At 32.4% G+C, this 23,515-nt stretch overlaps 1 protein-coding gene across 2 annotated transcripts in view; it reads right to left on the bottom strand.

Annotated features, from left to right (window-relative positions):
* LOC127178985 (raftlin) overlaps window positions 1-23,515 on the bottom strand; it is a 122,434-nt gene that overhangs the window by 70,773 nt on the left and 28,146 nt on the right. For both annotated transcript variants that reach the window (XM_051132214.1, XM_051132215.1), the window contains exon 3: window positions 170-347. In XM_051132214.1, the coding sequence (XP_050988171.1) occupies window positions 170-347 (178 nt within the window). The remainder of the gene's footprint in view (window positions 1-169; window positions 348-23,515) is intronic.

Below are 23,515 nucleotides of genomic sequence, written 5' to 3'. Positions count from 1 at the left end.
TTTTTGGTGCAATAAACTAGCATTATTGAGAGCTGTAATAACATCATGTAGGATTTGAGGCCATAAAACGAAGATAAAAAGTAGGATGTGACCCCCGGAATAAATGTCAGCAGCACCTGTGGAGTCGAGAGCAGCTGTCATGTTTCCATTATGCTTGTTGTGACCCCACCTGTCAGAGACTTTGATGAGCACTGCCCGGTAGAGCTGGCGCTGGACACTGGCGGGTTCAGGGCCGCACGGGTGGACGAAAGGGTGCACAGCTGTTAGAATGAAACCCTGCTGGTACAGATCCTGCAGCTGAGACGGCAGCTCCCTCACCGAGGACAGGCACAGCGTGGACGTCCCATCTGCCAGAGGACACAGAGACACGGGTGAGAACAGCAGACACTGGACCGCACATGCTCACATCAGTAGATTCCCTCGAGGTCTGAACACTAAGCTCAGCTTTTTGATGATATTTACAGTATGATTTATTTATGATGTATTGTTTTAAATTTTAAATGTATGTGTTTTTAAATATCTCTATTTTTCAGCTTTTTGATGATAATATACAGTATGATTTATTCATGATTTATAGTTTTTTTTTGTTTTTAATATAACTGTATTTTTCAGCTTTTGATGATATATACAGTATAATTTATTTATGATTTATCGTTTTAAATTCTTATTTAAGAAAAAATAAACTACTTTTCAGCTTTTGATGATAATATGCCGTATTATTTATTTATAATTTATTGTTGCTTTTTTTTTAAATATTTCTGTATTTTTCAGCTTCTGCTGATATATACAGCATGATTTATTTACGATTTATAGTTTACATTTTTTTAAGTACAACTATTTTTCAGCTTTTGATAATAATTTGCAGTATGATTTATGATTTGTTTTAATTTTGTAATTTTTGTTTATTGTTTTCAATATCTCTGTATTTTTCAGCTTTTTGATGATAATATACATAATAATTTATGATTTATAGTTTAAAATTTTTATTTTTTAAATATATATAACTGTTTTCAGCTTTTGATGATATATACAGTATAATTTATTTTTTGTTTATTTAATTTGTTTTTTTTTTCATATTTCTGTATTTTTCAGCTTTTTTAATGATGATATACATAATGATTTATGATTTCTAATTTAAAATTCTTATTTAAAAAAAATATAACTATTTTTCAGCTTTTGATGATAATATGCATTATGATTTAGTTATTTGTTTTACATTTTAAATTTTTGTTTATTGTTTTCAATATCTGTATTTTTCAGATTTTTGATGAAAATATACATAATTATTTATGATTTATAATTTCAAATTCTTATTTCTTTTTTAAATATAACAATTTTCAGCTTTTGATTATATATACAGTTTGATTTATTTGTGATTTGTTTTGTTTTAAATAAAAAAATCAATATCTTTTGGTGATAATATGCATAATGATTTATTGTTTTATTGTTTTTAAACTTTTGATTTATTTTTTTTAATATCTGTATTTTTTTAGCTTTTTGATGATATACAGTATGATTCATTTATAATTTATTGTTTTTACTTTTACATTTATTTTTTTAAATATAACTATTTTTTCATCTTTTGATAATAATACTATATAATATACAGTATCATTTATGATTTATTGTTTTAAATGTTTTCATTTTGATATTTTTTAATATCTCTGTTTTTTTTTAGCTTTTTGATGATAATATACAGTATAATTTAATTGTGATTTGTTGTTTTAAATTTACAATTTTTATTTATTTTTTTTAATAACTTGTATAACATTTCAGCCAAACAATTGTGAAGGAAGAACATTTATACAGTAAATATATAACATGTTATAAATGTTTACAAAATAATACATATATTTTTATATTTAAAAAAAACATTTTATTATATAATTATATTTTACAATAAATTATAAGCCTTTGTATATTATATTTTTAAAATATTATTTTTTATTTTTTTTTTTTAATATTTTATATTATTTTTAAATATGAAAAATGTAAAGCAGAGATTTTTGTTAGTAAAAAGATTTAATATATAAAAAAATGCCATACACAGGCTTCTATGATTATTTTTTAAAACATTATTGTTTATGATTTAAATATTTTAATATATGAAAAAAGATTATTTAAAATATTTAGTTTTTAAAAATATTTTTTATATTTTATATTATTTTCAAATTATTTAAATACATAAAAAATTCAAAGTTGTTTAAAAAAGTAAAAATATTTTAATATATAAAAAAAAGCTTTTTAGAGGCTTTTATGATTATTTTTTAAAACTTTTTTTTATTATTTTAATATATAGAAAAAAGATGATTTTTTAAAAATATATATATATTATATATTAAATGATTAGATATGTATAATAATTATCATATGAATACTTTTGTTTTAATATGTTTGTTGTTTTTATTTATTACATTGTTATTGTCTTTTTTGTCTTTCATAGGACAGTAGAATAATAGTAAGTAGGTCATGTTGGATTTGAACCCCATGAGGCAACAGCTCTTATAAGTGCTAAAGATGTGCATCACTTTATAAATCAACAGCCAAATCATTGCAACTCTGTCATGAATCTTTAATATAACACCCAAGCTTTTGTGCCGTACGAACAGTGGACGGTCAAACACACTTTGTTGTTTTTCCATCAGCGCTCGGAATCAGTCCTCCAGCAGGACTCGCTAGTTTGTTAGCGAAAGACAGAAAGACACAAGGGTTGCTTTAGCAACTGGTGCCTCACTAACCTTGTCTATGATTTAATGGGCCTGGTGAAAAATCCAATTAAATGTGATTTGTTTAGCTGCTCTTGAGATGAGAGTCTTTTACACAAGAGCTTTGATATCTTTGTGACGGCCCAGTCACGCCCAGCTCTGGCTGTAATGAGATACACTCGCGGAGTGACCAGACATTTGGAAGTGGGAGGAACGCTTTCCCCGTTTTAATCTAAAGTCTTGTCTGGGCATAATCGAGGGAGAGAGAGAGAAGATATGCTACATAACAGACAGAATGTGTCAGAATCGGCCAGCTGTGCAACAACACGGCGGATCTGTCTCACAACGCAACCGAGACGGCCATATGCTAATGAGAGGGCATTGAGAGCGAGACACGACCAGAAATGCTTCCTATGCACACAAATAGAGGAATGAATGATTGGCACATGCATTGTTCAGTTGTACATACTTATTGCCCACAATAGTGCACATTTTGAACAGAATTTTAATTCTGTAATAAGCCCTATTTACATGTTTGGCATAGCATGCTTGCATACTAAACTCACTATTCTGCAGTATGTAGTATGTGAAATTCATATGTGCATGGAACACCCAGATTGTCCATGAAATTTGCTTAAATGCATTATGCAGATGAGTATCCCACAATGCAATTTTCTCGACTTGAACTCCTATTTCCAGTGTGTAAAAAATATTTTCTTACTTGTATTTTTGTCTTGTTTTCCAGTACAAATATTTAAAGGTTCTACTTTCAAATTAGTTTAGATTCTACATTTATTTTTTTATTTAAATAAAAATTTGCATACTTAAAAAAGGTGCATACTTAAAGGAGAAGTCCACTTCCAGAACAACAGTTCACAAATAATTTATTCACCCCCTTGTCATCCAAGATGTTCATGTCTTTCTGTCTTCAGTTGTAAAGAAATCATGGTTTTTGAGGAAAACATTTCAGGATTTTTCTTCATATAATAGACTTCATTGGTGCCCCGAATTGAACTTCCAAAATATAGTTTAAATGCAGCTTCAAAGGGCTCTAAACGAGGAAGAAGGGTCTTATCTAGCGAAACGATGGGCCATTTTTTTCAAAAAATAAAAATTTGTGTACTTTTTAAGCACAAAAGCTTGTGTAGCACAAGCTCTGGAATACATGTTCGTATATATATGTATATATATATATATATATATATATATACATATATATTATTGGTATTTTTGGTACTTTTGTGTTTCAGTAGAAATAAGATTCTACATTCAAAATTGTTTAGATTCTACATTTATTTATTTATTTGAAAAATAAATACTTAAAGCAGTACTTAAAGCAAAACAAAAATAAATAAATAAATAAATAAATAAATTTATATATATATATATATATAAGTGACTTGCTGAATAAATAAATAAACAAATAATACAAATCTGCCAATAGGGTATGAAATTAAACTTCTACATTTATTTTTTTATTTTTGAATTTAAATTAAAACAATGAATTGAGTACTTAAAGCAAGAAAAAATATAAATAAAATCTTTTATTATAAGTCTTTTCTGTTTTAGTTAAACTAGAGCTTTACTAAACTAAAACACTAGTTTTTAAAATATTTTATTTTACTTCATAATATTTATATTTTACTTTTAGTGAAGTTTAGTTATATTAGTTGCAGAGTTAATAAAATTAACAAAAGTATTTTTTTTTTAACAATTTTGAGCCTTTTTTAAAAAAAAATGTTACGTGAAATAAGATAAAAAAAAGTTATAATTAACTTTAGTAAAGCTTTAGTTCAACTAAAACTGAAATAAAAAATAATAATTAATTAGACTATATAGATATATTTAATAAAATAAAATGAAAACCACAACAAAATAACGAAAACTTTAAAATTAAAATTAAAACATAAATATATATATATATATATATATATATATATATAAAACTAATTATATATTCAAGATGATAACTGGATGCCACAAATAAAGTATGCACTGTAAGTAACCATATTGTTGCATACTAATGTTTATCATTACAAAATACCTACTGTAAGACACTACGTAGTCTGTTAGTTTCCAAATGTAGCCAATGACTCAACTGAAATAACCGCCAGTGCACACTGGACCTGGTTAAGCTGGTTTGTGGGTGGTTTGTGAATGAGACGCAGGGTTTTGCACAATTGATGAATTGTCCCAGAGAGAGCAACACTCAGAGTTTGTCTGTCTGCTCGCATACGGCTCCGTGCCCAAAACACTGTCATATAAACCAACCCAAAAGGCTGACCGGAGTGAGTTCGTCCAAAATAAACAGTCCAGCACTCAGCTGTGCTCTCATATACTGTACTGTATGTCAGATGTGCACAGTGAATACTGAGTTCAGTCTAAAGACCAACAGGAAGTCAACTGAGGTCTTCTGCTTTTTAATGTTAGAACAACTCTAAATTTACACCGAGACAAAGACAGATGTATGTGTGACTCAACAGTAGTTTTGGAAAGCAGTACTGTGGTGTTGCACAACTAGAAATATCTTCCTGTGAATACCAAACAAACAATAAAACCCTCATATTTCCAAATAACGGTTTCAGATCCAGTTACGCTTGCAGATTTATCACGGCCTCTCCCAAATTGTGCAATATTTATGTTCTTTTTGCCATAAATACGCCACAAAAATAGCTTTGTGGAAATTTACCTGCCATAAAACTGTATTTTGACCATTTTTATGGAAAACACATAAAAAGAAGAAATAATAATCTTGGAAGCCTCTGTTTATTATTTTTTATAATCTGAAATGTTTTGAAAATAATAATAATAATAAAAAATTAAATATAATACAAAACAAAAATATATAGTTTTTTAATTAAAAATGTTTTTCTAAAATTTTTAATAATATATAACAATTTTTTTTATTGAAATGCAAAAGTGAATTTGATTATAAATTCTTTAAATTTAAATATATTTTATTATTATTGTTATTTTATTATAGTTTAATCTTTTTAGATTTATATTTTTATACATTTATTTTTTATTATTTTGTCTTACATTAATTTTATTATTATACATTTTTTGTTTGGTTTTGCTATAAATACGGCACAAAATAGCTTTTTGCTATATCTTCTAATGCCAAGTGGATGAAAATTGAGGAAATTTACCTGCCATAAAACTGTATTTTGCACATTTGTTATTGAAACTACATTAAAAAAATAATAATAATCTTAGAAGCCTCTGTTTATTATTTTTCATATACTGAAAAGTTTTAAAAGATAATTTTAAAAGAATATAAATAATTATAATATATTATGAAAAATATAGGACAAAAAGATATAATTTTTTAATTTTTCAGTTTTTTATTATAGATAGATCGATATAGATATATACATAAAATATTATTTTTAGTGAATATTTTTTTTATTTAAAAAATAACTTTACATATACTTCAAACAAATAATTATTTTGCAGCCAGTTGTGTTGTATTTATAGAAACCTCTGTTTTTTATTTTTCAAGTGCTGAAATGTTTAAAAATTATTTTAAAATAATATAAAAATATTTTTAAATATAATACAAAACAAAACTATATAATTTTTAATTAAAATATTTTTATTGCATTTTAATTTTAATACTTTTTTATATAATTTTTTATTAAATATTTGTTTTATTTAAAAAAAAAAAATCATAGAAGCCAAAAGCAACACAGTAAATTTATTCTACATGTATGATACATGTTTTAAATATTTCAGTTTTTGCAACTTAATTTGAGGAATACTCTACGTATAAATCACATACTTGTACTTCAAGCAAATAGTTCTTTTGCGGCCAGTTGTGTTGTATTTATTCCCAAATGGTGCTAAAAACGAATTAAACGCCAATGTTCGACATTTGGCGAGTGTTAATTTTGCACACTGGCTTTAGGTAAAAAGAGTATAAATCATAAGATAGAGCTGACAGAAAGGGCTGATTGTGACTGTACGTTCGTCATTTCTCAGACGTAATTCCAAAGCTCCATTGTAAAATAGCACACACAAAAAAGCAAAGGGCGCTTGAGGCAAATCATTGGCCAGCTAAAAATAACCCTGGATTGCTCAATCATTTTCTCCACAAGGCGTGAGATAAAACGAATGATGAGAAAATAGTCCAGAGATACAAAAGCCCTCTAAACCGTATGTGCGCGGTTGGATCTGTTTAAGTATAATTAATCCTGGTATGTTTGATTTGATTTTTTGCTTTGTGTGTGTAAACAGAGACTCTCCCCAGAGGCAGATGCATGCTGGGTTTGCCCTCTCACAGTCGATGCTATTAGCTCTCTGCGCCGTCTCCTCCGGTATGTGCACTTTCTGTGTCTTGTAGACAAAAATAAGCAAGAAATTTTATCACATGCCACTGGGAAAACACATATTGGGATGTTGCTTTAGTTGGCCTTAATCACTGCAAGAACTCCCAAAACGCCAAAGTTTGTGGGAGACAATATAAGAAAGTCTTTTTCGGGCCCGTGAACCAGAGCAGATCAGCCTCTGATAACATATGAGATAGCTCATCCCATAGGAAAGACAAATCGCAAAGGAGCGCTCTGTAATATCTCAATTGTTTCTCCCAGACAGTAATGAGAAGTAATGGAGAGCAAATGCACAAACCTTTCAGATTTCATTTTCTTGAGAACAAGACCCCAGTAACCTCATATTTTCTAAAGCTGCTTTAGAGTTTCAAAAAAATCAAATTTTGAAAGTGTGAAATATATATTTACGTCAAGAGATGCCCAAACCAGGGCCTGCGAGCCAAACATATGTCGTATCACAAGATGAGGGAATATATATATAAAGCAAAAAAAATTGTAAAAAAAAAAAAAAAATATATATATATATATATATATATATATAATATTATTTAGATTTTTGTTGAATTAGTTACATTTGTTAAACATAAATTTAAATATATTTTATAAATTTTATATATTTAAATATATTAAATTTGGATATCATGCAAATTCTTTTTTGTCCCACGCCCCTTGCACAATTAAAAAGACAATAAAAAAGTTTGTGCATCTCTCATTCATTTTATAGGTATTTTATTTTAAATTATTTCAATTGTAATTTTTTTTTTAATATATATATTTACTTTAATATAATATAGTTAGATATAATGCAACATTGCTTTTTTTGTTTTATTTTTGCTTTGAAAGTGAATTTTATTAAAAATAATTTAATTAGCAATTTTCATTTCTTTTATTTTTTATGTAAAAAAAAATTAATTTGAAAAATTAATTGTAATGTAACAATTATTATTTTTTAATTATTTTTAATTATTATTATTATTTTTGCATTGAAATTTATGGTTTTATTTTTGCATTGAAATGTATAAATACTATAAGAGAATCTGATTAAAAAAGAACTTAAAAATGTTTAATTTATTTGAAATGTAATACATTTTATTATAATATAATTAGATCTATTAGCTTTAATATAAAAACAAGTGAATTTGATTTAAAAAATGTAATACCGTAAAAACAAATATTATTTTTTTACATTTTTAAAATACGTTTTAATATAATATCACTTGAGTTTGATTACAAATGTAAAAAATATTATTAAAATTTTAAGTATTTACATTTAAAAAAATAATATATTAAAATGACATATTATGCAAAATTCGTTTTTTGCCCCACACCCCTCAAACAAGGTTGATTTTTGGCTCTCTGTATTAAAAAGTTTGTGCATCTGGATAGGTGTCTAGGAGAAAAATTGTTGGTGAAAAACCTCTGAGGTCTGCATTATGTCTCACTGCTGAGCAATAAAGCTGTCTGGTTAGTTGCGTGTTTCTGTCTTAGCTTTAGGTAATATTCATTAATGTCAAGACGTTTTTAGCTGGAAGAATTATTATATCAATTATTTGCAAATAACAAAGTGTGGAGGGGGAAATGTGACATTTACAGGTTTAACAATATTATTTTGCCTGCGCAGCTCACATCTGTACTCGTACGCCACTGTAAAAGTTTATTTCCTGTGATTAATAATGGTAAGAGTAATAATGGTAACCCTTGCCCAAAGACATTAGACACAAAAACTCAATTACAGCAGCAGACTGTGGCCAATGCCGCAGAGACTATTAATAAGAAATGTAATTATTTTTACATTAACTCTAATACGCGACCCATCCGAGAGTGAATGATTACTCAAGAACACATAGCAGCTTGTGTTTGCCAGCAGTACTTTTTGAAAAGATGGCTCTTTTCTGTTTCTTCCCAGACCCCATGAGCTTCCCCATCAGTCAGGCAAGAATCCGCTTCGGCATCAGACAGCCTTGTCTTTCCGCTCACCGATGCGACGTGATCGGATCCCCGTGCCCTTTAACCCGGCGTTGGCGTTACAGAACATTCATGAGCCAGTGCATTTAAAAAGAACTGAGTACGAAATGAATTAACCCAGAGATATGGCTTGGGTAGCGGAGAGAATGCGGTGTTCTGCCGCTGGGGAACACGGTTCAATCTGATTTGCATGAATGTTGAGAGAGGGTTGGAATAAAAGATCTGTGGGAAGGAACTGCTCATGTTTTACAGCGCGTTAGGCGGTTCCGCGCCATTTTATCTCATGACTATTAACGACATGCATGTGTTGGAGCGTGTTAATAACTCGTCGGGAAACTTTCGCACTAGATCTGGTGAGCGCACTATGATCAACACCACATGCAAGGTTAAAAATAAAGCTTCTTAAAGCAGGTTTTCACAGTGATGCTATAGAAGAACCACACTGGAACCTTTCAGTGAACAATTCTTATAAGAACCACTATTTTCTTTTATTTGTCATTTAAAGGGGTCATTGGATGTCCATTTTCCACAAGTTGATATGACTCTTTAGGGTCTTAATGAAAAGATGAAAAGTCTATAATATACTTTGGTTAAAATTTCTCAATGGTTGTGTAAATAACATCTTTTTTACCTTGCCAAAATCAGCTCTGCAAAAATCATCCTGTTCTGGTTGAGGCTGCTTTAAATGTTAATGAGCTCTGCTTGCCCCGCCCCTCTCTTCTCTCTGTGGAGTGACAAGCCTTTTTAATTTAGCTGCGTTTAGCCGCTAAACTTGCTAAACTAGCACGTTATTAAGAAAGGCGATCGCAAAAATTATTTAAAAACCCTTATACTCACTTCTGCTGTAAGTGAAGCTGGATCACGAATGACTTGTGCAAACATAGACGGATATATGTAGATCGGGAGGCGCATTCCCTTCACAATTTTTAATAATTTAAAATATATTAAACTGAATCATTCAAATATAGCTGCAAGCAGCGATTACTGGGGCTCAAGTGCTTTAAGGCATTTAAGCAAATATGAAAAAAGTCAAATTGTTTAGCAAGTCTGAAACCACCTAAATCAATGATTGGAAAAGCATTTTGGGCAAATAAAGTTAATTTGCCATAGAAATATATTTTTTTAACATTTATGACTGTTGTAGCGTCAACTGTGGTTCAATCCCCTTAAAACTTTACATGCTTGCTTAGAATCACCTGTCGCATGTGCTCAGGTTTTGTGAAGTTTTGAGTTTTCTTTAGGCTTTATGGGATTGTGGGTGAATTTGGCCAGGCTCCTTTTCTAAAGGACCCTGTTATAGCTTCCCAAAGGGTAAATTTCAACAATTTTTTGATAATTACTGGCCTAGAGAGTCCAGAGAATTGTACTGCAGTGTTTTTTTTTTCCAGATTGTGTGAAAAACCTAGGACTAGCTTGCAAAAGTAGGTTTTTGACATCTTTGACATGGGCCATGAAACAAACAGGCCCACTAAGTTTCGTTACGATTGGCCTTTGGTAACCTTGTCTAACAAGTGCATGCTCAAACTTCGTCTGCCAATTTCGGTCATGTTTTTTTGAGATACGCAAATGTCCTTGTAGACACATGTGGCACTTTGGGCAAAGACCGTGCACACCAATTTCCATGTTAATAGGATAAATGATGGCGTAGGTACAGTGAAGGCAATTTTTAAAAAGTTTTTTCCTCTTATAGCACCACCAAATGGCCAAGCTCCGCAATTTTTGTCCTGCAACCTCCTATTGAGCTCTTACATTACATTAGTTTTGGCAAAGATATCTCATTCCATTCAGGAGTCATAGGCATTTTACTAAAAGTGGCCCTTCCTCTTTCAAACGTTTTGGCGCCCCTGTTTTGCGACAGTGAGTTGTTTTTTTTTTTTTGGTAATTATTGATATTCGCTCTTAATGTGTCTCATGTGTGTTTTGTCCGGCGTGAGCCAAGGATTCCAACAACATAAGACACTTGAGCCTGCGACTGACGGTTTAGGAGTTATGAGTGATTTCATACTTTTGATCACTGTAGCGCCCCTGTTGGTCCAATTGGGGTGAGCATTGGTGACGTTGTCGGTGGGGTGAGTACTACCATACCTCCAAGTCTCTACAACTTACGCTTTGGTCTGCAAGGTAATTATTAATTAGGGGTTCAAGCTTGTAACGCTGAAACCCTATTGTAATTATCAGAATGGTCATGGATCAGCGATCTCCACGTAAAAATGATTGTGCAGACCAAACCCTAAGTTGTAGAGATGTGAAACTTGTAATAACACTGCCTACAACGTGACCAAAGCTCACCCTAATCGGCCTAACGGGGGCGCTACGGCAATCAAAAGTACAAAATCACTCATAACTCCTAAACCATCAGTCACAGGCTCAGGTGTCTTATTTGTTGGAATCCTTGGTTCATGTCGGACAAAATGCATGCCTCAGAATTTTCAGGTATTTCACATTTTTTAAAAAACATACTTTTGTGAACTAAACCTAGGTTTTTGGCCCAATTGGAACCAAACCAGTGCAGAAAAATTCTCTGGAGAGTGAATATCAATAATTATCAAAACAAGTTGAACCATCGCAAAGGGACGCCAAAACGTTCAAAAGGGGCAGGGCCACTTTTAGTAAAATGCCTGTAACTCGTGAACGGAATGAGATATCTCTGCCAAACGCAGAACACTTATGTAAGAGCTCAATCTGAGGTCACAGGACAAAAAAAAATGCTGAGATTGGCCACTTGGTGGCGCTATAAGAGGAAAAAACATAATAATGGCTGTGACTGCATAACCATTTGTCCTATCAACATGAAAATTGGTGTGCACAGTGTTGGTCTGAAGTGCCACAAGTGTCTACAAGGACAACTCAAGGAAAACTCAAAACACAGTGACAGGTGTTTCTAAGCAAGCATGCAAAGGACCACAGCTGGCGCTATAACATAAATGTTAAAAAAACATACTATTTCTTTGGTAAAATACCTGGTTTTGACAAAAATGCTTTTGTAAATCAATAATTTAGGTGGTTACAGACTTGCTAAACAATGTCTTTATCCAAATTGGCTTAAATGCCTTAAAGAGTTGGAACCCCGGTAATCGCTGCTTGCAGCTATATTTCTATTATTAATTATAAATAATATGTTAAAACAGCATGTAACCTTTAAATATTGCTCAATTATTTAAACATTGCATTAATTTGGAATGTTACTTTTTTAAGAAAAGAAAAAAAGAGTAATTTTAGTTAGTAAAGTTAAAAACAAAGAAATATAGGTCATTATAGGTATTATAGATCATTTATTATTTAATCATTTTGAAAACGCCTATTTTGAGTGGAAGCAGAAATACGCTGTTTTCATGCATGTCTCTTTAAATGCAAATGAGCTGCTGCTCCCCGCCCTCTTTTCCAGAATTAGGCTGTGCCTTTACAGCTGGTATCTCAGATACTCTACTAAAAACATCTGTTTGGTTTTAATTATCATGTCTATCACGCTGAAATCATGAGTTTTAAACCATATTAGTTTAAACATCTAATATAGGGTTTTCTGAGCGCACACATCCGAAGCACACGCACAGAAAGTATCACATGGCATGTGAGTACTAAACTAAGTTCTCTTTCGTGTCTTATTGCACTTAAACAGTCAAATAAACACAAGTTTCTGTCAAAAACAAACAGGAGTTACAAAAACAGTCTGTTATGTGTATGAAGCTAAACACCTGGGAAAGAAATTGAATGTTTATAATAGATCTGTGTGGCAGCAGCGTAATATACAGTAAATAAATCAATAAATCCAATGCTCTCTTGTCTCCTCTTAGGCTGGGACTCTAAATAGTGTTCTGTGCTCGTCTGTGCAGCCAGAGACAGAATAGTTAGCATGCTTTGCTCAATGGTGTTAGAATTGGTACACTGTTGTCGCCTTTAAAAAACAAAATTACGGCGCTGCGGGTGGAATTGTGCAGATTAAAGGGTGGTAATATTATAATAAGATCCCTTTTCTACGAAATCTGACACGCTCATTTTTTCACATGCTTGCAGAAAAAGGCTTTTCTAAACAAAGTTACTGGGTTGTCCTTTTTGACGTTTACTGGGTCGGTAGATGCACTGGGGACCCAATTATAGCACTTAAAGATGGAAAAAGTCAGATTTTTATGTCATCTTTAAAATTGAAGTATTGACTTGGCACCGAGTACTGACAACACTGTTTCCCACCTATTAAGGGTCCATGGATGTTAAAGGTTCTTCATGGAACCGTTGATGCCAACACAGAACCTTTATTTTTATAAGGTGAGGCGACTGTGAAATATGTTTGTCTGTGTGCTTAATGAAAGAGGATTATTTGCAGTGTCGTGTGTGGAAGTGTTTCTTCAGGCTAGGCTCCGTGGAAGACTGCTTTATGTCATTAGTAGTCATTGCTCACAGTCGGCACACGAGCCCCAGGGCACAGCGGCACGCGTTAATTACTTCACTAATGACCCTTTGTGAGAGAATCAAGCTGTGGCTGTGGAGCGGTTCCCAAATCTCTCTCCTCCCCTTATTCTGCCTCTCCCATCATCCCCTCCCTGTCACTCCTCTCATATCCACTGTACTACCTATCCATTGAGAACCATCTTTCCTTTACCAGTTTTGTAATGTGCAATTGCTCTCCTCCATTTAGATGCAGCGCACCATGGTCACAGATTTGTCATGCCCACACTGTATATTGCAAGGAAACAGCAAGTAACACATTGAATTAAATATGAAATTTTGAAGTAGTAAGATTGATATATTATTTTCTTATAAAACACACTATAATATTTGTTGTTTTATTTATAACTCATCAAAAAATCATTTTTACAGTGCATGAAAGATGGACGATTACCAGGGCTGCACGCGCCAGCTGAGCGACTGCCATTGAAAAGAATGGGAATGCTGATGGATAGCTTTCTCCAGAAATATTAGTCATAAATAGGTAAATGCAGAAATTCAGTCCTTGTTGCCACAGGGAACACTGCCATCTTGGCTGTCCGTTTATCCGTTTTCATTTCAATTTAGTTTGTTTTAGTATTTTTATGTGCTTTTTAATATTTCTATTTAGCTTTATTTTTATTACAGTTTTAGTCATTTTAGTACTTGTTGCAATGCACCATTTCTAAGTATTTGTACACACACACTACCAGTCAAACGTTTTTTAACAGTAAGTCTCTTCTGTTTTTTTTAAAGAAGTCTCTTCTGTTCACCAAGCCTGCATTTATTTGATCCAAAGTACAGCAAAAACAGTAACATTTTTAAAAAGGGTTTAATATTTAAAGTAACTGCTTTCTATTTGAATATATTATAAAATGTAATTTATTCCTGTGACCAAAGCTAAATTTTCAGCATCATTACTCCAGTCTTCAGTGTCACATGATCCATCAGAAATCATTATAATATGCTAATATTATTATCAATATTTAAAACAGTTCAGGATTTTTTAATGAATAGAAAGATCCAAAGATCAGCATTTATCTGAAATAAAAAGCTTTTGTAACATACATTATACATTTTGTATATATATAGCTTTTGTAACATACATTTTTTTTTTTTTTTTTTTTTTTTTTTTTTTTTTTTTTTTTGGGAAAGGAATCATAGAAATTAAATTTTTTATTTGGCAAGGATGCTTTAAATTGATCAAAAGTGATGATAAAGACAATTATAATGTTACAAAAGATTTCTATTTCAGATAAATGCTGTTCTTCTGAACTTTCTATTCATCAAAGAAACCTGAAAAATTCTACTCAGATGTTTTCAACATTAATAATAATAATACTAATAATAATAATAAATGTTTTCTGAGCAGCAAATCAGAATTTTTGAATGATTTCTGAAGGATAATATGACTGGAGTAATGATGCTAAAAATTCAGCTTTGAAATCACAGGAATAAATTACATTTTAAAATATATTCAAATCTAAAATTTTAATTTTCGGTATTTTAATTAGTAAAAATATTTCAAAATTGTACTGTTTTTGCTGTACTTTGGATCAAATAAATGCAGGCTTGGTGAGCAGAAGAGACTCCTTTAAAAACACATTAAAACTCTTACTGTTCAAAAACTTTATTGGTAGTGTAGTTTCATTTTTAAAAAAATGTAATGTACATTTGTAACACTATATTTTGTGTTATACTACCTTGGAATTAAATGACAGAAAACTAGTTACTGCTTGAGTGTTTCTAATACAACATCCAAGGGATTGACAGCAAATTTGAAGAATCAGAATCAATCTCTCTCCCTAATCTTACAAAATTATATCTTTGGTAGCTTCTGTTCACCATTACAGATGTTTATGATGACTTCTGCTTCTGAGAACCCTGGAAATGTGAAAAGTGACCATAGTTTTAGTTGTAGTTAACAATAGCAACACTTCAATTACAGATTTTTTGTTTTAGTTTTGGTTATCAATAACAGCATTAATAGATGTAACTGTTTAATCAGATCTTGTGATGTGCAGTTGCTCTCTTCCATTTAGATGCAATGCAGCATGTTTGAAATCACAGATTTTTTGTGCCCAGGAAACATGGCAAACCACTGTACACGCCAGCTGAGCGACTGCCATTGAGAAGAATGGGAATGCTGACGGATAGCTTTCTCCAGGTATATTTTGTCTTAAATAGGTAAATGCACGACTGTGCAAGAATGGAGCCCATGTTGCCGCAGGGATCACTGCCACCCTATACCACCTGGCTCTGATGGATGTTGTGTGTGTTTTTGTATTATTATATTTTATCTTTTTCATTAATGATGAACCAAATTTCCAGTGAAAGTTAATTAACTGTCTTTAGGGGCATCCAGTTTTAGTATTATTTATATACTTTTATAGTTTTTATTAATATGTAACTTTTATTTTTGTATTTTAATTTAAGTAATTTTGTAATGTGCTTTTGCTATCTTTAATATTTCTCTTTAGCTTTATTTCTAATATTTTATGTAATTTTCCGATTTATTTCAGTCACTCACAATGAGTTTTGATAGTTTACGTTTTAGTTAACATTAACTGCTATCCAGAAACATTTTGACAATTTTGGCAATATGCACACCGATGCTCTTTTCTTGCTCTCAGACAGACTAATCTTCTAAGGACTGTTAGTTCTAAAGTACTAAGACACAAACAAGAGGTGGCAGCTACAGCTCCCCAGAGACATAATCATTTGTCTAAGGCCAGATTGAGTGTTAATGCCTTGTTTAACCACATTCACATCTTTATAAACACTACAGCAACTCTAGTGGGAACAACTAGCTATTCCCTCCTAGCCAGATCAATAGATGGAGAGACATATTTTGTCCTTTGAGCCGGAGACATATGCCGTAGAGTCTGTTACCAGCTTATTACCCTGCACTTGACACTTTGAAACTCAAATATAATCTGGCAGATGGAGAAAAATATGATATGATGTATTTCATCTGTAAACTGAGATGTAAATCATTTTATTGGCTATAAAAGTTGCAGGAACTGATTACAGACTCGTATATCTGTTGTTATTGGACGTTAAAACTGAATCCCTGTGATGTGAAACCGCTGTGCAGTGACAAAAGAAATATATCAAGTGGTTAGTCATGGCATATTGCAAATGAAAAATCCTTTGATTCCATGTGCAGCACTGAAAATGAAACTGAAAAGGATAGAAGCATAGTTCAGCCATGAATGAGAATGATGTGCTCGCCATTCCAAACGTTTTTACTTTCTTTCTAACAATATTATATTAGAATTTGCACTTAAAACTGAAACCAATTATCAACATTTCAATGCAAAAATAAAAAAAAGATAAAGTAGAAATATATGCTTTAATTGCAATTTTTTTCTGAACTTTTATCCTCTCTTGAGATTTGGATCTCTTGTGATGTAGAATCGCAGTTTGAATTTGGAAAGTTAGACTAAAATGTGAAAGATGTTGATGTACAATTAGAGTTTTTTAATTTGAATGAAGCACAATTAAAATAAATACAAATTCTACTAATTATTTAACTAGAAACGCAAATACAAACTTTCAGTGTTGCTTTGACAAAGACTTACAGGTTCTTTATGTCTTCATAGATAGATAGATAGATAGAACAAGTAATAGACAGAGAGATAGATGATAGATAGATAGATAGATAGATAGATAGATAGATAGATAGATAGATAGATAGATAGATAGATAGATAGATAGAACAAGTAATAAAGAGGTAGATGATGGAACAAATTATAGATAGATAGATAGATAGATAGATACATAGATGACAGATAGATAGAGAGATAGATAGATGATAGATAGAACAAATTATAGATAGATAAATAAAAAGATAGATAGATGATAGAAAAATGCAATAGATAGAACAATGGATAGAATAAATAATAGATAGATAGATAGATAGATAGATAGATAGATAGATAGACAGATAGAGAGACAGATAGAGAGACAGATAGAGAGATAGAGAGATAGATGATAGAACAAACGATAGATAGATAGATAGATAGATAGATAGATAGATAGATAGATAGATAGATAGATAGATAGATGGATGGATAGACGGATAGATAGATAGATGGAGTCAATAAATTCCTCTTCCTGTCTTTCCAATTAAATTCCCATTGTTGAGACCAATTCAATTCAGATTCACATCCATGACCTGAAATGAGGCCAGTTCATCAGTTCTGAATGTTCACCCTGTTCTTTTTCATTCACAGAACAATAACACCGCACAGGTCTTATCAGTCGACACGAGGGGGGATTTTTATTTTCGAACGAGCCGTCGAATTGCACTCCTCTCCGCCTGGAGAGGAGTGCAATTTTCTGGCGACTGAATTTTCCAGACGCTAATCAGACGCTACAGCCTATGTCTGATGGGATGCATTAAAGGTGATTTGTTTTCCAGGTAAAAAGGTTTTATTAATAGCCTTTTAGTGGAATTCAGTCATTTGCTTGACAGGACATCTCAGATGCCCAGGAGTCCACTGACAGCCCTGTTGCTAAGTGACAGCTCTTGGGAAACAAGCTCTGTTAAATAGAGGAGGCTTGTTCATCAGCGTTATTTCTGTATCCATTGATGAGCGTCTGGAAAAGCTAAGAATATTACTCCGTTGCCATTGTCAGAAAGCTTTAATGGGCCCAGTGCAGCAGTCACACTCAATCTAACAATCAAGTGCTATTCAACCCATGCAACAGTCATCACGGCACAAGTGAAGAAATCAATTTGATGTACTCTGATTGTGCCGCTTTTGACATGATATAGGAGCCGCCGGGCTGTTAATTTATGATTTCACACTGCTGTTTTATGCCGCCGTATTAGGTGATGCTGTCGTTAAGCCCGTATTATTGAAGCAGCAAATGGACGACCGTTTGTGCGGGCGTTAGTCCGTGAAGCTCGGAAAAGAAACAATAAATAATATGATTGATTATGAGTGATTGACGGAGCCATGAGATGCTCATGATGCAGTTTTCTAAATGTCATTTAGCTCACGCTTTCATGGAAAGTGACGCGAGGGCCTGTTCGCATCAACCCTGATGCAACAAAACAACACGAATTGCAAACAAAAATCCTATGTCATGTTTCAAAGCTCTTTAATGCTCAGCAGTGCTGCATTTATTTAATCAAAAATACAGCAAAATCTGAAATATTTTTAGAATTTAAAATAACTGTTTACTATTGTAATATATTTTAATATGTAATTAATTCTTGTGATCAAAGCTGAATTTTCAGCATCATTATTCCAGTCTTTAGTGTCACATGATTCTTCAAAAATCATTCTAATTTTGTTTTATTATCAATGTTGAAAACAGTTGTGCTGCCCAATATTTTTTGTGGAAACAATGATACATTTTGAGTTCAAAAAAGTTGAAATATGAATCTTTTGTAACATTATAAATGTTTTTACCACCACTTTTGATCAATTGAATGCATCTTTAATGAATGAAAGTATTAATTTCTAAAAAAAATCTTACTGACCTCAAACCTTTTACAGTAGTGTACTGTATATATTGTAATATTAGGGCATTATGATATCTTAAAGACCATTGCGAAACCTTAATGCCCATTGTGACATCATAAAAGGTATTATGATATCATAATAGCTGTTATGGCTTCATAATGCTCTTTGTGACGACATAAAGGCCATTATGTGATCATATTAGATGTTATAGCATCATAAAGCCAATTATAAGTAATGTTTTGCTGCTCTTCTAGGCTTTTATAACATAAATCCTAACAATAGCAGCAGCTTAGCATCTTTCTTAAATGCCAATTTTGGACACACGAGGCCCTGACAGAATCTGTGGATTTTTCTGCACTCATTTTAGGGGGAAATCTGGTCAAATATATTATACAATGAAAGGGTATACGGGGTTGCATTGTGTCCCTTGGAAATTCGGACATTATTAGAAATGAATATTTGATATTTTTCCCTCCGTTTGTTGTGCAGACTCTGTGTCCCCTGGTGCAGTTTCACAAAACACAAGAAACTAATTCTGGAAATGCTTCTGCATGCTTTTCTGTGAATCTTGCCTTTGTGTTTGTGTAGTTGAGTGAGGAACAATGACCCCGAGATCATGATCTTTTATAAACAGCCTTAGAAACTTTAACATTCCTCTGGGATCTGTACTTTAAACAATCCATAATATGTAATTGCTACCAGAATGCAATGGGGCCAAATGCAACTGCACACATGGCACTTTAAACGCAATTAAACATCTGCATGTCCTCCCCACATGTCACTGTATGACAAGATTATTTCAGTATTTACGGTATGAGACCGTTAAAAGAGGACAACCTCAAAATAGCTGACAACATACAGGAAGTTCTTGTTTTTTTCCACGAACTGTCATTCTTTAGAAGGGACATGATAAAACCGGCCTTTCCCTTGTATAATGAAGTCTTTGCAAAAGCATTTAGTTGTTTAAAACGCCTTCTTATACTTCTTTTTAGAGCTTTCCCCTCATCAATGAGTCTGAATAGGTCGGGATCGACCCATTATTGAGCCGTCATTTCACTTGAGTCCTCCTGACAGCAATCACTAGGGCCATTTTTGAAATATATTCATCGCTCTTGGGACTAAAATAAGCTTTTAAAGGCTAAATTTGTTTGTAACCTTTAACACATTGGATATATTTGGTATAGCTACTGTACAGTATAGACTTGAAAATGAGACGCCTTAGATCCGGTGCCTCCTAACAAAGAAATTAACCTGTATAATTTGTTATTCCCAAATGCCAATCATCTCATGGCAGACGTGTGAAAGGAACGGAACAACAGGTGGTGGATTGTCATGGAAACAGCTCCATGATTCCAGCATGGAGGCCGATTCCATGGAAACGCAAGTCCAAAAATTCACTCAAGTTGGGTGTGGAAATATGAGAAATTAGCGTATTTGAGAAACGCCATGAAAAGTCAGTCTGCAGAAAAGACTTGACAATCCGACAAAGATTTTCATCACTGATCTGAAAGAAAATTGGTGGATGATCGTCAAGCTGAATTCAGCGGCACAAATATTCACTTCCGCTCTGATTAGAGTCCAATCAAAGTATGAATGGAGATTTATGAGTTCTATAAAGGGTTCAGTGACAAAGATGTCCAAGAAGATGAAAAGAGGCTAATTTAAATCAAATGTAAAAATGTTATTTAAAATGCATGTGCCTAGTTCTTAGAAATAATGGCTTCATACATTTTTTTTTAAATAGTTTTACCATTTTCCAAAAAAAAATAAAATGTATATATATATAAAGAGAGAGAGAGAGTATTTTTTAAAATAAATTTGTTACTAGTATTAGCGTTCAGGCTGTATAATGGACTTTATCTTTTCTGTGTTTTGCTGTCCTGTGACGTGACATGGTTAAACTACACTCTTTTTAAATTGGTGGACAAACATTTTTATGAATATTAAAACATGCCATTACAGATTTATTATTTTATATATATTTTCAGATCTGCACAAGTACTTGACACACACTCAGTAAACAGCGATAGCATTCAAACACTGAGCTCATCAATTCCAAGAACAAGCTTGTGTTTGCAATATCATTTCTCTTTTTCATTTTCATTTCATTTGACATCACTCACAATTGAAACTTTCAGATGATGCATATCTTCTTTTTCAGTTCATATCAGTCTGCTTTTCACATATAAGCCTGCTTATCAACATATTTCAACTCATGGTGGTACACAGTGCTAGAAAAGACGAGAAAAAAGTTAAAGTAATTTAAACTTGAAAAGGAGGCTTTAAAAGAAATAAACATATTTATGTTTTATTTTTGTGATTTCTTTGCTTATTCCAGAGCCCAAAGAGACACCTACAAGATCAAGGTCAGATGAAGCCACAAAACAAAATTGAATCGCATAGCCGCAGATACTGGCTGAGATCCAAAGGAAGTGGCACGAATGATTTTTTTTTTCCATGACCTTTCAATAGTGTGACCGGACACAGCAGGTTAGTGGCTTCTTGCAAGCTTACTTGCAAGAAACCGCAACCTGAAGTTTTTATCATATGGACTGCTTTTAGAGTGTTATTTGTTTCTTTTTAAAGGTTTGTGCGGTCATCATATATTTTTGATGGGGAACAGCAACTCAGCAAAATCCCCTTTTGTGTTTCACAGAAATTATGCAAGGGTAAGTGAGCGATGACATTAGCCTTCAACTACGTCACAGCAATGAACATGATTTGCACATTAGGGGGAGAAATGATGAATCAACAGAGCAAAGAGAAATACTGTGAATGTTCACTTCCAGAATAAAAATTTCCTGATAATTTACTCACCCCCATGTCATCCAAGATGTTCATGTCTTTCTTTCTTCAGTTGAAAAAAAAAGTTTTTGAGGGGAACATTCCAGGATTTTTCTCCATATAATGGACTTCAATAGGGATCAACTGGTTGAAGGTACAAATTGTAGCTCCAATGCAGCTTCAAATGGCTCTGCACAATCCCAGCTGAGGAATAAGAGTCTAGTGATACAGTCATTTTCTGAATTAAAAAAAAGGGCTTTAAAAAAAAGGATGATATTGCAAATAAGAAGTTTTATGCCCTACCCTACCTTTCTGAACTGAAGTACACAGATGAAGAACTAACCACACGTTTCCTTTCCAATGAAGATCCAGGGTGCAAACATGGTGCTTCAAGTGCTTGATTTTGTTATTTAGCTGCTTGAATTATTTAAAGACAATGTGTCTATGAAATAAGTGTTTTAATTATTTCAATCTTTTCATGCAAAATTCAGCTAAGCCATTAGTAGTGTGACTGACGACTTGGCTGAAGACGCAAAAAAAAAAAAAAACACATGAAGCGAATCAGTTGAGTGAGCCATTTATGCTGGAACTGCTCCAATTAATTCAAACTCGTGACTTCAGTCATTCGTCCCAAGTGATTCACTAGCAAAAACTAGGTCAAATTAAAAGAGACATTCATTTTTGAATTTTGACATCGATTTTAAAAACCATATATAGTGATGGATGAAACTTAGCTTTTTGAAACTCAGAATCATTTGATTTACATCAGAACTTTTCGTATGTTGAATCATTTGATTTAGTTTGGAACTTAAGAGCAGGTTCGTGAATCATTCCGCCAATTGAATGATCTGAAATGATGGTTCGCGAATCATTTGTTTCAGATCAAAACTTCGGAGCGTGTTCGCAAATCATTTGATTTGGATCAGAACTTCTCGTATCGCGAATCATTTAATTCATATCGGGATCGGAGCAAGTTTGCAAATCATTTGATTTAGATTGGACCTTCTCGTATTGTGAATTATTCAATTTAGATAGGAACTTCAGAGCAGGATTGTGAATCATTTTGTGAATTGAATGTGTCACAATCTGTGGTCCGAGTCCTTCAGATCAGATCTTTGGTGGGGATTCACGAATCGTTTGATTCAGTTCAGGACTTCGGAGCATGTTTAGTATGGCGAATTATTTGTTTCAGATTAAGATTTCGGAGCAGGTTTGCAATTTTTTTTTCGTTTTTTTTTATTAAACAGTAGAAAACATCAAACCATTAAGGCAGTGCAGTTATAAAACCAAAAAAGTTTGTGTAGTCTATAGTTAGTGTAGGAAAACATTGGTTAATTTGTGGTTACCATGTTTTAGAAACCATGTATTTTATTAGTATATTTTTATTTGAAAGTATATGTATGAAATTTGTGGTAAAAAAAGTTTAGAAATTTTTATTTTATTCAGAAAATGGCAGATCGTTTCACTAGATAAGACCTTTATTCCTCGGCTGAAATCGTTTAGAGGCCTTTGAAGCTGCATTAAAACTGCAATTTGGACCTTCAGCCCGTTGGCCACCATTGAAGTCCACTATATGGAGAAAAGTCCTGGAATGTTTTCCTCAAAAAACGTATTTTCTTTTCATTCTGTAAGTGAACTAATCCTTTAAATGTGCATATCAAATATTTTTGCACACAAGCCTCAAAGCTGACAGACATAGACTAAAATACAAAAAAGTCGGATTTAGATTTATTTTTTTTGTCTGTCTTTCTAAACAAGATCACAGAAAACAAGCTCCTCTGGTAAATCTTTGTTGTTTACCCCACCGCTGGAAACGTGGTGACTTGCATTTGAA

The sequence above is a fragment of the Labeo rohita genome, chromosome 16 (genome assembly GCF_022985175.1).
Source record: "Labeo rohita strain BAU-BD-2019 chromosome 16, IGBB_LRoh.1.0, whole genome shotgun sequence".
Classification (NCBI taxonomy): Eukaryota; Metazoa; Chordata; class Actinopteri; order Cypriniformes; family Cyprinidae; genus Labeo; species Labeo rohita.
This window is presented reverse-complemented; position numbering and strand designations above follow the sequence as displayed.